Genomic DNA, 12586 nt, shown 5'->3' with positions numbered 1-12586 from the left:
GTGAGGTGAATGGGGAAACTTGACATCCAGGAAGGCTTGGCTTTAGATTTCTGAGATTTGAAAGCTTCCAGCTTGAGTCCCTGTATCAAGCAGAATGGGAAAGTTGTCTAAGATGGAATACATAAAAAGAAAAACACCATTAGGTTTTCATCTACACTCAATGAGTGAAAGCCTTGCTTGCATGTTCTGGTGTGCTTTTATGGTTGCAGTGTTTGGTTTCATGCAGTCTGCCCTTTCAACAAGCCCGATTTCAGTCCATTTACCAAAACGATAAACTTTACGGGACAATTTTCTCTTCTTCTCTTTGTGAATTTACCTCTCTTTTGTTTGATAACTGGATACCCAATTATTAAAATTGTACCTACAGTAATTAAAAGCCCACCTTTCTGCAGTTGTATGGTCATTTAAAATGTAAGCTGTGAAAAAGCTTTACTATGTATTTGTTTTTGTTTAGATGCAACATGAATTGGAGAGAAACATATCGAAAGAGTTGGACCACGGTAAGGGTTTATGCCCAATATTCTCTTTTCTCTCGTCAGAAACATTTGACATTTTAACTTCTGATATTAGAATTGTATTTTATTTTACAGACAATATTCTTCTGTTTATGTATTGTAATAGAAGAGTTCAGAAGTCATGCCCTGTTTGATCATTACTAAATTAGATAATACTGTATATTGCAAATTCAACATACAGGAAACTCCAGTACTGTTTGGATAGCTTATTTCTAACCAGGTTAATCAGTGTTTCTCTCTTTCTGGTCCACAGGGAAAGCTGAGCTGGAGGGTGGCTCGGCTCGTATGTCCCCGGTGGGCTCAGCCTCCAGCTCCCCCAGGACCACGGGAGTGGAACAAGACCCAGTCAGCAGGGCCACGCAGCAGTACATAGAGGTGCTGAAGAAGAACTACATGATCTGACCCCACAGAAGCACGCATCTATGCTGCCCACAGGGAACTACCGGTACATCTGTCTACTCAACAATAAACTGTACCTTCTTCACTGCCTGTTTACACAATTGATACATGAACAACACTAAGGCCAAAACTAGGCTATTTATTCTCCTCTTTTAAGAAAGTAAACGAATATGATGCACATTGCACTTACAGTGCCCTGCGTAAGTAATGGGACAGTGAAGCATTTTTTCTTTCTTTTGGCTGTAGTTTGGATTTCAAATCAAACAATCTCTGCTATTATTTGATTGTATTTATCCTACATAGTAATTGTTTAATTTCAAATGCAAACCTTTGGAGTATAGAGCTTGAAATAAGAAAAAATGCTGCGATGTCCCATTACTGACGCAGGGCACTGTATATAACTCAGGAGCAGATGCATGATTTTGTTTTTGTTTTTGAAGGCATATCTTTAACATGTTTGTTATTAATGGGTACGATGGAGAGCAACTCAAGTATTGTTCCTCCCGAATTATTCGGTTTTAATTTGTAATGTTTAAATATTTTTAGCATGGTATGTATCTATGTACTGTATGTATATATAGTATATAGGTTTCGGCATATAGAGTTGTTTTTAGTTGTTCAACATTTTGTTGTAAGTATTGGATGTATGTACAATGAATTATATTGCCAAGATATTGCATTTGGTACGTGCCATGTAATGGTGCAATATGTATTTGTCTTGGTTTTGTTTTGTAAAAGAGACTCCTGTTATTTAGAGGGTTTTTTTATGCACAAGATATACTTGAATCAGACGAACTAGGATATTCTCTAGTTACCGTAATTAAACAGGGTACCTTGTTTTGTAAGCAAACTTGGTTGTATCCTTTTTGGTTTTGTTTAATATTCACAGAAAGAAAATGTACATTTCAGTATTTTTTAAATGTCAACTGTTACTATATTAAATGGATTTGAGGGAAGAGAAGACCTGAACATTTGAGAACCTCTGTACATTGCAGAAGATCCTAAATATAAATAAAACTCTGAAACTTTCTTATGTCCTCTGAAAATGACTGGGCCCAAGAAACTGCAGGTATATTGTATATATATATATACAGTATATATATATATAACTGCAGGTATATTGTGTGTGTATATATACTGTATATATATACTGCAGGTATATTGTGTGTGTGTATATATATATATATATATATACTGCAGGTATATTGTGTATATTATATATATATATATATATATACTGCAGGTACTGTATATTCTACATCCACCCATTTGTTACCCACCCTCCGCTTGTTTGATGCATCGTACTATGTCCCCTCCCTCCCCCCAAATCATATGGTACAGTATATGATTTAAAAAGCATCCCCCTCACTTATTAAAATGAGGGATGTGTTTATGATGCCCCCCCCCCCTCCAATGCTTCTCACTTTCCTTTGATCTGTCTTCTCATTGCAGCTTCTAATGTTAGATATTCAAATCTGCTTACATATTTTTTTTGTTTCTTTTACAGTAGATGGGCACATCTGACAGACTGACTATTAGATGTTTTATTATTCACTTTATCTTTTATTTTTTTAACGTAACTTCATACAGTATACATCAGCCATATTTTGATTGAAGAGGTTACAAACATTGTCATCTAATGTAGAACAGGAAGGAATACAAATGGACAGAATCTGAATAAAGATATGTTGAAAGCGTTTGTTTTGAAAAGCAACGCACACATAAAACAAATCATTCAGCAGTGGGTCATCCTGTGTCTGTAATTCCCGCTGATTATGCCACTCTGTTTTCTCCAGTCGCTTGTCAAACCAATGGTACAGTAGGTGTCCTTATGAAAACAGAAGTTTTCAACCATAAGCACATCAAGCTAGGAAATCAATCAATAATAAGGTTATTTTTTAGGTTTGAACAGTTTTAGTTTGTTTTAACCACCACAACAAACTTCCAACTGGTCTATATACCTGCATACTGTATGTTTTTAAAAATGTAATGACATCAAAAACATTGATAGACACTCGTACCTTATATACTGTATACATTCATTTAAGCAATATCACACCAGAGGGAGTGTGTTATACTGAATATCAGCACGGCTGTGATTCGGTCGTAGATACGAGGCCGCGGGCCGAGTACCGAAGACGATCACAGCCGTGCTGATATTCAGTATAACAGCACGACCTCAAGTGTGATATTGCTTTTATACAACAGTTCTGCGGCCTCGTACCTACGACCGAATCACAGCCGTGCTGATATTCAGTATAACACACTCCCTCTCGTGTGATATTGCTTAATTAGAACACTGATGATAGGCATGGTAGCCTTGCAGTTCAAAGCTAATGGGGATGGTCAGTGTGTGTCCCCCTCTGGAGGACTTGTGACTATACCAGCTCAGTGACCTTGCAGTTAGAGTGTCCACCCTGAGATTGGGAGGTTGTGAGTTCAATCCCCGGCCGAGTCATACCAAAGACCAAGACATATAATGTTACCCGATGCCTCCCTGCTTGGCACTCAGCTTTCAGGGTTGGATCGGAGGGTAAGACCCTGCGACATACCAGCGTCATATCCAGTCGGTGTAAATCAAGCCGCCTCACGCTACGGAAACAGGAGGTCCATCGGTTCTCAAGGCTACTTATGATTGTGACCAGTACTGTGATCCAGGCAGGCTGTCTGGTTGGATAGGACTCACTGCATGGAAACACATTGGTTTAACATAGCCAGAGGCAGTGTCATGTCAAAATGGCAACTAATGTCACCTTGTTCCTCGCTCTTGCTAGGTACTGAATATCCCTGTCTCCATTGTGAAGTCTTGTCCTCACACTGAATGCATCATGCACCAACATATTTAGGGTAATGGACCCGACCCTTCAGTCGGGGGCACCACCCCCAATCTATGCTGTGGGATAAGATGATCCAATCATAGGACCAAGTTCATTAACTAACATGGTAATCAATAAACAATAATATGAGTATGAACTAATTAACATATTTATATTTGCCAAGAGCTGAAATTTCACTTAACCTTCACATGTATTTTCTGTATTTCGTTTGCATACAGTATTTGAATATATGCTAAGGCCTTGGACAACAAATGGACAACATGTGAGACAAATTGAGAGGGACAAGGGGAGCAAACATTAGTGTCTGTTCGCTTGTATATGGTCACTGAGCTCTAAATGAGATATCACCACAGTTGTTTGTCACTTGATGAATTCAAAACGCTTTGATTCGATTTTCTCGCTGTAACGTGACTTAAACGAGCCTCTCATCCCTGGGTAGATTGACAGTGTTGTCTTAAGTCGGGCTTTGTTGTATTTTGGGCTATTTACTACCTTTTGTAGTCATCATTTGCAAAGAGCTTAAAAGGAGCCAACATCGATCTTCAAGACATTGCATTTTCAAAAGACCCCCTTGATGCTATTGAATTTATCTTCCAAAAATCACACACAGGATAAACATTACATTCGTACCCTTCTCTTGTCAGCCACTGAGCGTCCTTTCATGTTGTAAGTGCTTTATCTGACACATATGAAAAGGGATTCAAAACAGAGATGACAACTTTTCCGTGGCTCCATCCCTTAGCTGTAAAGGATTGGGAAAGGAGAAGTCAAAGCAGGAATCGTACATGTATATAAACCCAGACTAAACTAGAGCAGTTGAAGGATGACCTCTTTGTATCGGGGCTCACGTGGGTCACAATCATTACATGATTTTAATTGCTGAATTATGTCCAGGGTTGTTTCATGTTGGATTATAGGTGCTGAATTACATTTGTTATTAGTACTGATGTGGTAACTCTAAAGGAGGTAGAACATTCCAGTGGCTGGCAGATAAGACTGTGTTCACTGAATTGACGCAATGAGTCTATCTAGAGATACTGCATTATGATTGGTCGACAGCGGAGTCAGTTGAGAATGGTAGTAACAACTCTCACAGTCGACTTACAACTACTGTAATGTTATTTATCCTCTATCCGTTGAGAAATCAAATATTGAATAAATGACCTTAACAAATATCAGACCGTACTGAATATAGGATGTTTATTTATATTGTAGCGAACAGCAGGTTAAGAGTAGCTTGGCCTAAGCAGGTGTAGGTACAGGATGTATTCGGTCTGTTCGAGTGTTCGGGGTCCTACCATTACAGATGATGCATCACTGTACGATTGGCTGTGATCACATAACACATTATGATTGGCTGCACATCATCTGTAATGGCAGGACCCCGAACACTCGAACAGACCCGAATACATCGTGTACCTACACAGGCATCGAACTAATTTCCTTCTGCTTACAAACTGGCTTACAAAGTCTTGGCTCTGAGCGGGCTAGCTGTTGTGCCAGAGCTCGGACCAGTGCCCCACAGTGTCCCTGTGACAGTGTCCCTGTGATGATAGATATGGACCATTGTATATTGATCTGTCCTCATACAGGTCAACACTGACTAAAGTGACCAGGAAATACAGGCTGTGGTCATACTGTACTTCAAAGCATATGGTGTGTAGGTAGCCGGCCGGGGTTTTAGAAGGGGGATGATGAAGCGCGCTGGACTGAGGAACAGCATAGGCACAGGACATCGGCATAATAGCGATTTTTTTGTTATGCTTGTTGTAAATAAAAGTTCTATGATGCATTGAAATGACATTAAACTAAGATAATACGATGGTTATCATAATTTTTCTAATCTTTATTAATAAGTTATTACAGAAACAGTAAGTGACATTTTCCGAGAGCGAAATCTGTTGTGGTATTTAAAAATGGCGGTTAGCGAAGAAATCTATGAACATGGGATGACGATTTCCATTGACCAATCAACGGTGTGCAACGTCACACGCAGCCTGGCAAAAAAGTACCTTTCGCTACCCATCCCGAACAAGAACTAAAAATAGCACGGGTACTAAAAATGGCACGGGTACTGTTGGCAGGGGAGAAAGGCTAAAGAACAGGGCCAAACCAGGCCGACCCGGGTCGGCCCTGTAGTGGAAAAGCGCCAATAGTTAGCTGTTGTGGCAGATCTTACAGCACTCCAGGCAGACCTCGAGACACTCCGTGGGCTCGCAGCAGGACCGGAACAGCACCTGGTGGCAGTGGGTGTGGCAGCTGAGCTCCTCCACAGGAGCCTCCTGCAGGGCGGCGCAGCAGCGGGCACAGCCCTCACAGCAGGAGGCGCAGAGGGAGTGGAGGCAGGAGGAGCAGGCCTCCAACAGGCCCAGGATCAGTACCGAACACTGGCACGACAGGCACGCTAGCACCAGGGGCAGACAGCAGCCTGCAGGCGAGGAGGAGGAGGAGGAAGAGATAAGAGAGAGAATGGGAGAGAGAGAGGCGTGATAGAAGGGTGAAGGAGAGAGAGTGGAAAGAAGAGAGAGGGAGAGAGCATTGTCAGCAAACAGCAAACAGAATCTTTTCATAAGACAGGTAGTTCAGGCAAAGCCGGGGGTCATGCTAGAAATGACAACAACTGACGTAAGACAGTGAGAGGGAGAGAGGGGTATTGATGTAATCAGCAGACACCTGAGCAGACAGCCAGAATAGAGAAGGTCGTCGATGTTGAAGTGCATAAGGCTTTAGAGTACTAACGACAATAATATCCTTTTGAAATCCAGCGTCACTGACAAGCTTAATCATTGTGCTAAGTGCTTATCCAGCGCTGGGTTACCAACAATATTAACCTCAATTAATAATAGTATGTTTATCTACAGTACAAGTAAACACTATCCAGGACTTAAAAGAGCTGTTGAAGTGATAGAGCATGATTCTGTGTTTACTTGTTTTTAGTCCTCAGGGAGAATAAAGAAGCAGGTAAAAAAAGGCCACTCGTAATGAGCCACAAAGCAAACAGAGCTGTCATACTATAACTGCTCAGATATTCAAATTGAGCACGCACGGAATTGCATACATTAACCCTCGTTATGTGTAACAGTACGTCGGTTATTGGCCTACTATACGTACTATGTATAGTAACTGTACTACCGCTTTACCCGTACACAGACTGAAGAGAGAGCCCCATTATGCAAATGAAGGTGTTTTATCCTGTTTACTTTAAGGAAGTAAATGAAAAAAAAAACATGGTGGTGTAAATCCCTAGGGAGAGGGGGGTTCAGCTCTTCTCTGCTCAGCAGCAGGTATCGTCCTCCTCACAGAACCACGTTATGATGATATGAACATTAAAAGACCGATGTGTGAGACTACAGTACTGATTTACATGTACAACTCTATACAAACAGCAGGAGCACGGTGGTAAACAAGACTTCTCCTGCTACAGACTTCATGATATTAACTGTTACCGTATGAAGTGTAGTTTGTCGTTTTAAGACCAAGAGTACTGCGCAGACTAGAGTGTTTACTTTCCATACGAATTCATCTGCGTCATGATTGCAACTCAAACTACACTCCAGCAGTTGAAGAGCTCCATAACCCTGCAAGCCCAACCCAACCCATGTTATGCTGGCTTGTATGTTTTCTGTTCACACTCTGTTCACACTCTCTGTTCACACTCTCCTTTCCAGCACTGTTATCTACCATACAACTACTGTATGGTAGATGCGTAACCAGGCCAACACACTACAGCTTGCCTGGCTCTGTACGTAGTATGATCATGGTTTAAGTATAAGATGCTGGTTATAGTCCAAACCGTCTTGTGTAGCCACAGGCTTGTGTGTGCTAGCTGAGCTGTCTCTACTCTTCTTGCTCCTGTTGCTGCTGCTGCTGTTGCTCTGGACAGACAGACTGGATCCTTGCTCCCTGACCCGGCTCATTGTGGGGGAGAGGGGGGACAGCCTGTGGCCCGTGCCCCGGTGCGACTCTGTCCCGTGTGGTGAAGGGTGAGGCCTGCTGCAGCCACACTGGGGGGCTCCGGCCCCACGTAAGTCAGCCTGGAGCCTTCCAGAAAATGTCTCTGTCCCAGAGAGCCCCAGACCTGAGGCTGCTGCAGGCATGGGCTGGGCCACGGGCTGGGCTGGAGAGAGAGAAGGCACTTTCAGATACATTCTTTCTTTCTTTTAGTGCATATATAAATAAATCGATGGTAGATTGATGGTCAATTACATGATATAACAGCCCCCGCTTTCTGCCATGGTGTTGGCTCAGCTGACTCAGTTCTAATTTAGCCTCAGGGTCAAAGATTCTGTCACTGAGTCACTCAGCTAGGTTCACACGCCGATGAGAACGCCTCCTTTTTAAATGAACTTAAGGTTGAAGGCTACAGCACATTTTGATATCAGCTACACAGTGTAGTATCAATAGTATCGATATTTACATGATTATGAGTATTCAACATTATGTGCCAGATCTATGTGTAAAACAGAAGTAACACTGTGAGTATGTCGATAGATAGTCAGTCTTGGTCACAACTTACTTCTGATGAGGTCATTGGTGGTGGTTTCGCTGGTCATGTGACCATGTGCAGCAATTTCCTGTACTTGTACTGGGATTAGTGATGTGTTACCTTTAGCAAGAGTCAAGGAAAGGGCATACTTAATTGCAAGTACTTTTTAATGCTGTATGTAAAGCACTTTGAATTGCCCCTGTTGTATGAGATGTGCTATACAAATAAACTTGCCTTGCCTTGCCTTATCTTACACCATGAATACAAGTGAGCAATTGTGTTATGTGTTATTATGATATTCTATATTCTGTCATGCATTATCAACATGGCTGCCATACAGTTTTTATAATAATAATAATAATAATACAAATAATACATTAGACTTATATAGCGCTTTTCTAGACACTCAAAGACGCTTTACAAACTGAAAAGATAGAATAATAATAATAAAAGAAACAAAAAAAACGTGGGTAACACTTTTGCGTTGGGTAACACTACATTGTTACGTAACCAAGAAGCGATGCATCACAAGAAGCGACGAATGAGTTTCCAGTTCATGATAAAAAATAATGGAGTTATGTTCTGAAAGTTTAGATTATATTAGATTGTACTTTATTGTCTGCTTGCACAGACATTTGTTTCAGCTCACATGCATACCAAAAGAAACAGTGACACGTTCCCAGTAATATTATCTGTAGAATTGATATTATTCCAGAATATGCAATGTGGAGTAACATTTCTTAATAATATTTTGTATTTATAAGTATGTTTCTCATATAAAATGCAATGTCATCTTGCCTTGTGCCTGGCTTCCCTCCAGAGAAACATCTTCTGTGGTGTCTACAGGTGAATGATCCTCTGGTGACATCTTTTCTCCAACACATTACTTAACATAACTTGCTGCCAATCTGCTGGTGATTAAAACACAAAAATAACTGTAAATTCAGAAAACAACAAACTAGAATTTGTATTCAAAGCCTGCAAAGAGATGAGTCCAATAGACATCAATGAAAAAACAACAAACTTTCTTTTTTTGTTGAGACCAAGGAATCAGCGCACCTCTTCACAACTAAATGAAAAAATGTGTGTGTGTGTGTGTGTGTGTGTGTGTGTGTGTGTGTGTGTGTGTGTGTGTGTGTGTGTGTGTTAATACTGGGATAACCCCGAGTGACTTACTCTTTGTAAATGCTCCCTGCACTTCCATTGGACCCATAGAGATATCCATCTATAGAGATAGAAGGAGTGTTCTACTTCTGTGCCTCCACCATTCTGCTTTTAGTCATCTAACACAATGGAGACACATACCCCATAAGCTTGTTAGCAGAGCAACACACACACACACACACACACACACACACACTCACTCTCTCTCTCTCACACGCACACACACACACTCACTTTCTCTCACACACACACACACACACACAGTACACACAGTAACCTACTAACTCTTAAGCATTACGAACATTTGAACAAACATGCACTTTCAGTATTTCAGTGAAATTGCAGCACTCTGAATATGATCATTTATCGCTCATGATTTATTTTATTTTTGCCACAAATAAAAAAACATCCTATTTCTGTAATGTCAGTCTCTCTCTTGATAAACCATCATTATCAAAAGAAAGAGTAGAGTTCATCAGAGTTAGAATCCAAATGCTGATGTTTTCATCATTAGAATTTGAATCTTTTAAGTTTTCGTATACTACTTCAAGCTCACAGGACATCTTCAAAAGGAGAGGGTCTGGCTGTTGGTGGGAAAACCAAACATGAAAACATCAGAGGCCAATCCTTCTTCCACTAACGATCCTTCTTCCACTAACGATGCTCGTCAAACACACTGCTACAGTTGTTTCATGCCTGCAAATCTTGTGTCATTTTCAATGACCACTTTAGTATACTACTTGTGTGTAGTAACTGCAAGCATGTCAACATGTATTCACTTCTACTGTTTTTGTCAGTGTGATACACTTGAAGTGATGTCTAACAACATGTCAATAATAAAGAGCACAATTTGCCTTCAGCAAATGGTCAAAATATGAACACAGTGAGAATATCAGGCAAAATCATGAGCTGTCCACATACAGGTTGTACCTGTATGTTTTGAAGAATAGTTGCTGCAAATTACATGTATGCTCTGATGGTCACATAAATCATGATTCTGATGTTCCTCTCACACATTCTGATGATATAGCTGTACCCCAGATACTGACAGTGTACAACTATGGTATATGGGCAGTGGCGGCTGGCCAATAGAGGGTGCTAGGGCGCCGCCCCCACCTTCCAACGCAGCCCCACTTCCTAGTTGCTATTTGTAAAATATTTTTTAAAATAAACATTGTTTATTCATAAAATGCGGCTGATATTCTGTCGGCGCCTATCAGCATTCATTAAAAATCCTCCAATACAATAAACATTTTATCTGTGTGTGTGTAAAATTCACTGTGAAAATACATAGGGGAGGAGTCGGGGCGCCGGCCGAATGGCAGTCTGTGGCAGGCCAAATACTTTTGGCTTACACGTGAGCTGTAGCAGCGCTCCAATTGGCTGTCTCCTATTTCTCGGTCGGGGCGCAAAAAATGCGCCCCGAGCATGCGCAGATTATAGGCTTACCTAGGCTGCAGCCTAGGGCCACTACCACTAGGGGTAGTAAAAATTAAAAAATGCGTGAGACTTGAGAGCCCTGAATATCCGGTTGTTAAGTCTGACGTCAAACGTGACGTTTTGCAATTTCCGGGTCCAAACCAGAAATTCTCCGCACCAGAATACCAGTGTACTACAGCGGTAGAATGACAGTTTAATCGTTTTTTAGACTCGGATCTATTCATACAACAAGGGACACAGCACTTTCCCGTTTTCCCCATATTGTCAGGGTATTTGAGCCTCGGAAAAGCGCTATATAAATATAATTAATTATTATTATTGCGGCATTTCGAAGACAGCGCCTCAGCCAACTTTGGACCCGGAAACACGTCGCGACTTAACAACCGATATTCGGACAGACAACAGGAGAGGAGAGCAACAGAGAGACAGACAACAAGGAGAGGAGAGCAACAGAGAGACAGACAACAGGAGAGGAGAGCAACAGAGAGACAGACAACAGGAGAGGAGAGCAACAGAGAGACAGACAACAGGAGAAGAGAGCAACAGAGAGACAGACAACAGGAGAGGAGAGCAACAGAGAGACAGACAACAGGAGAGGAGAGCAACAGAGAGACAGACAACAGGAGAGGAGAGCAACAGAGAGACAGACAACAGGAGAGGAGAGCAACAGAGACAGACAACAGGTGAAGAGAGCAACAGAGAGACAGACAACAGGAGAGGAGAGCAACAGAGAGACAGACAACAGGAGAAGAGAGCAACAGAGAGACAGACAACAGGACAGCAACAGAGAGACAGACAACAGGACAGCAACAGAGAGACAGACAACAGGAGAGGAGAGCAACAGAGAGACAGACAACAGGAGAGGAGAGCAATAGAGAGACAGACAACAGGAGAGGAGAGCAATAGAGACAGAACTGAGGTGAGGTGAGCAACAGAGATAGTTCAGGATGATAACAAACAGTTCAGTATGACAGAGACAACTAATAGAAAGACAACTGTATGATTATTAGAGTATTACATGTTCAAGGAAATATTGTATGATAATAGAAAGGTACACTTCAATTTAATTAAAGAAGTAACAAAGAACACGTTTATTATCACAATTGCATTGTGTTCCATGTCTTTCTCCATTGAATAAATAATGCCTAGTTGAATGGCTAAACAAGACAACTGTCTGGACAGTACTGCTAGAATTATTCACCTTACCGCTGCACAGATAGACAAAGGGTATAAGTCCATTCTGTTAACATTAGGTCTACTCTGCTAACAAAGACTATTCCAGTTGATTTGTCAGTTGCCTTATATTTTTGTTGTGTTTGCAGTTTGCCCTTTAATAAGTTATATATAAAAATAATTAAGCTATATATATATTCTCATGCTAAAATCGACTGTAAATCCAGATTTTAAAGTTGATATTCTTCCCCGTGGAGCATGCCCCCATAACCTGTGCCCCACCCAAAATGTTTATCACCAGCCGCCTAGATTGCAGTCTCTGTGTTTTCTGGAATATGCTTTACAAATGCAATCTATCATCATTATTTATTCAAATCATTTAATACTGTCATTTAACAGAAATGTTAACACATTTACTCTTAACAAACATGATGCATTTACTGTCTTCACCTACCCACAAACACATCCTTTACATTAACTAGTTGTTCAGTAAGAAAGGGGCATGAATATATTAGACAAACATAATAGAACACCATAAACATCATTACAGGATGTTTCAAGCAAAAGGGCTC

The 12586-nt window shown here is 41.0% G+C and overlaps 1 protein-coding gene across 1 annotated transcript in view; it reads left to right on the top strand.

Moving 5' to 3' along the window:
• Positions 1–1840, top strand: part of ankrd26 (ankyrin repeat domain containing 26) — a gene marked incomplete at its 5' end in the record, with an annotated part of 32185 nt that extends 30345 nt beyond the window's left edge. The window contains 2 exons of the mRNA XM_080539502.1: positions 455–500; positions 769–1840. Of these exons, the coding sequence (XP_080395628.1) occupies positions 455–500; positions 769–917 (195 nt within the window). The 3' untranslated portion in view covers positions 918–1840. The remainder of the gene's footprint in view (positions 1–454; positions 501–768) is intronic.
• Positions 1841–12586: the final 10746 nt, after the last annotated feature.

This window comes from Nansenia antarctica (genome assembly GCF_963989245.1).
Source record: "Nansenia antarctica genome assembly, chromosome: 9".
Taxonomy (NCBI): Eukaryota; Metazoa; Chordata; class Actinopteri; order Argentiniformes; family Microstomatidae; genus Nansenia; species Nansenia antarctica.
This window is presented reverse-complemented; position numbering and strand designations above follow the sequence as displayed.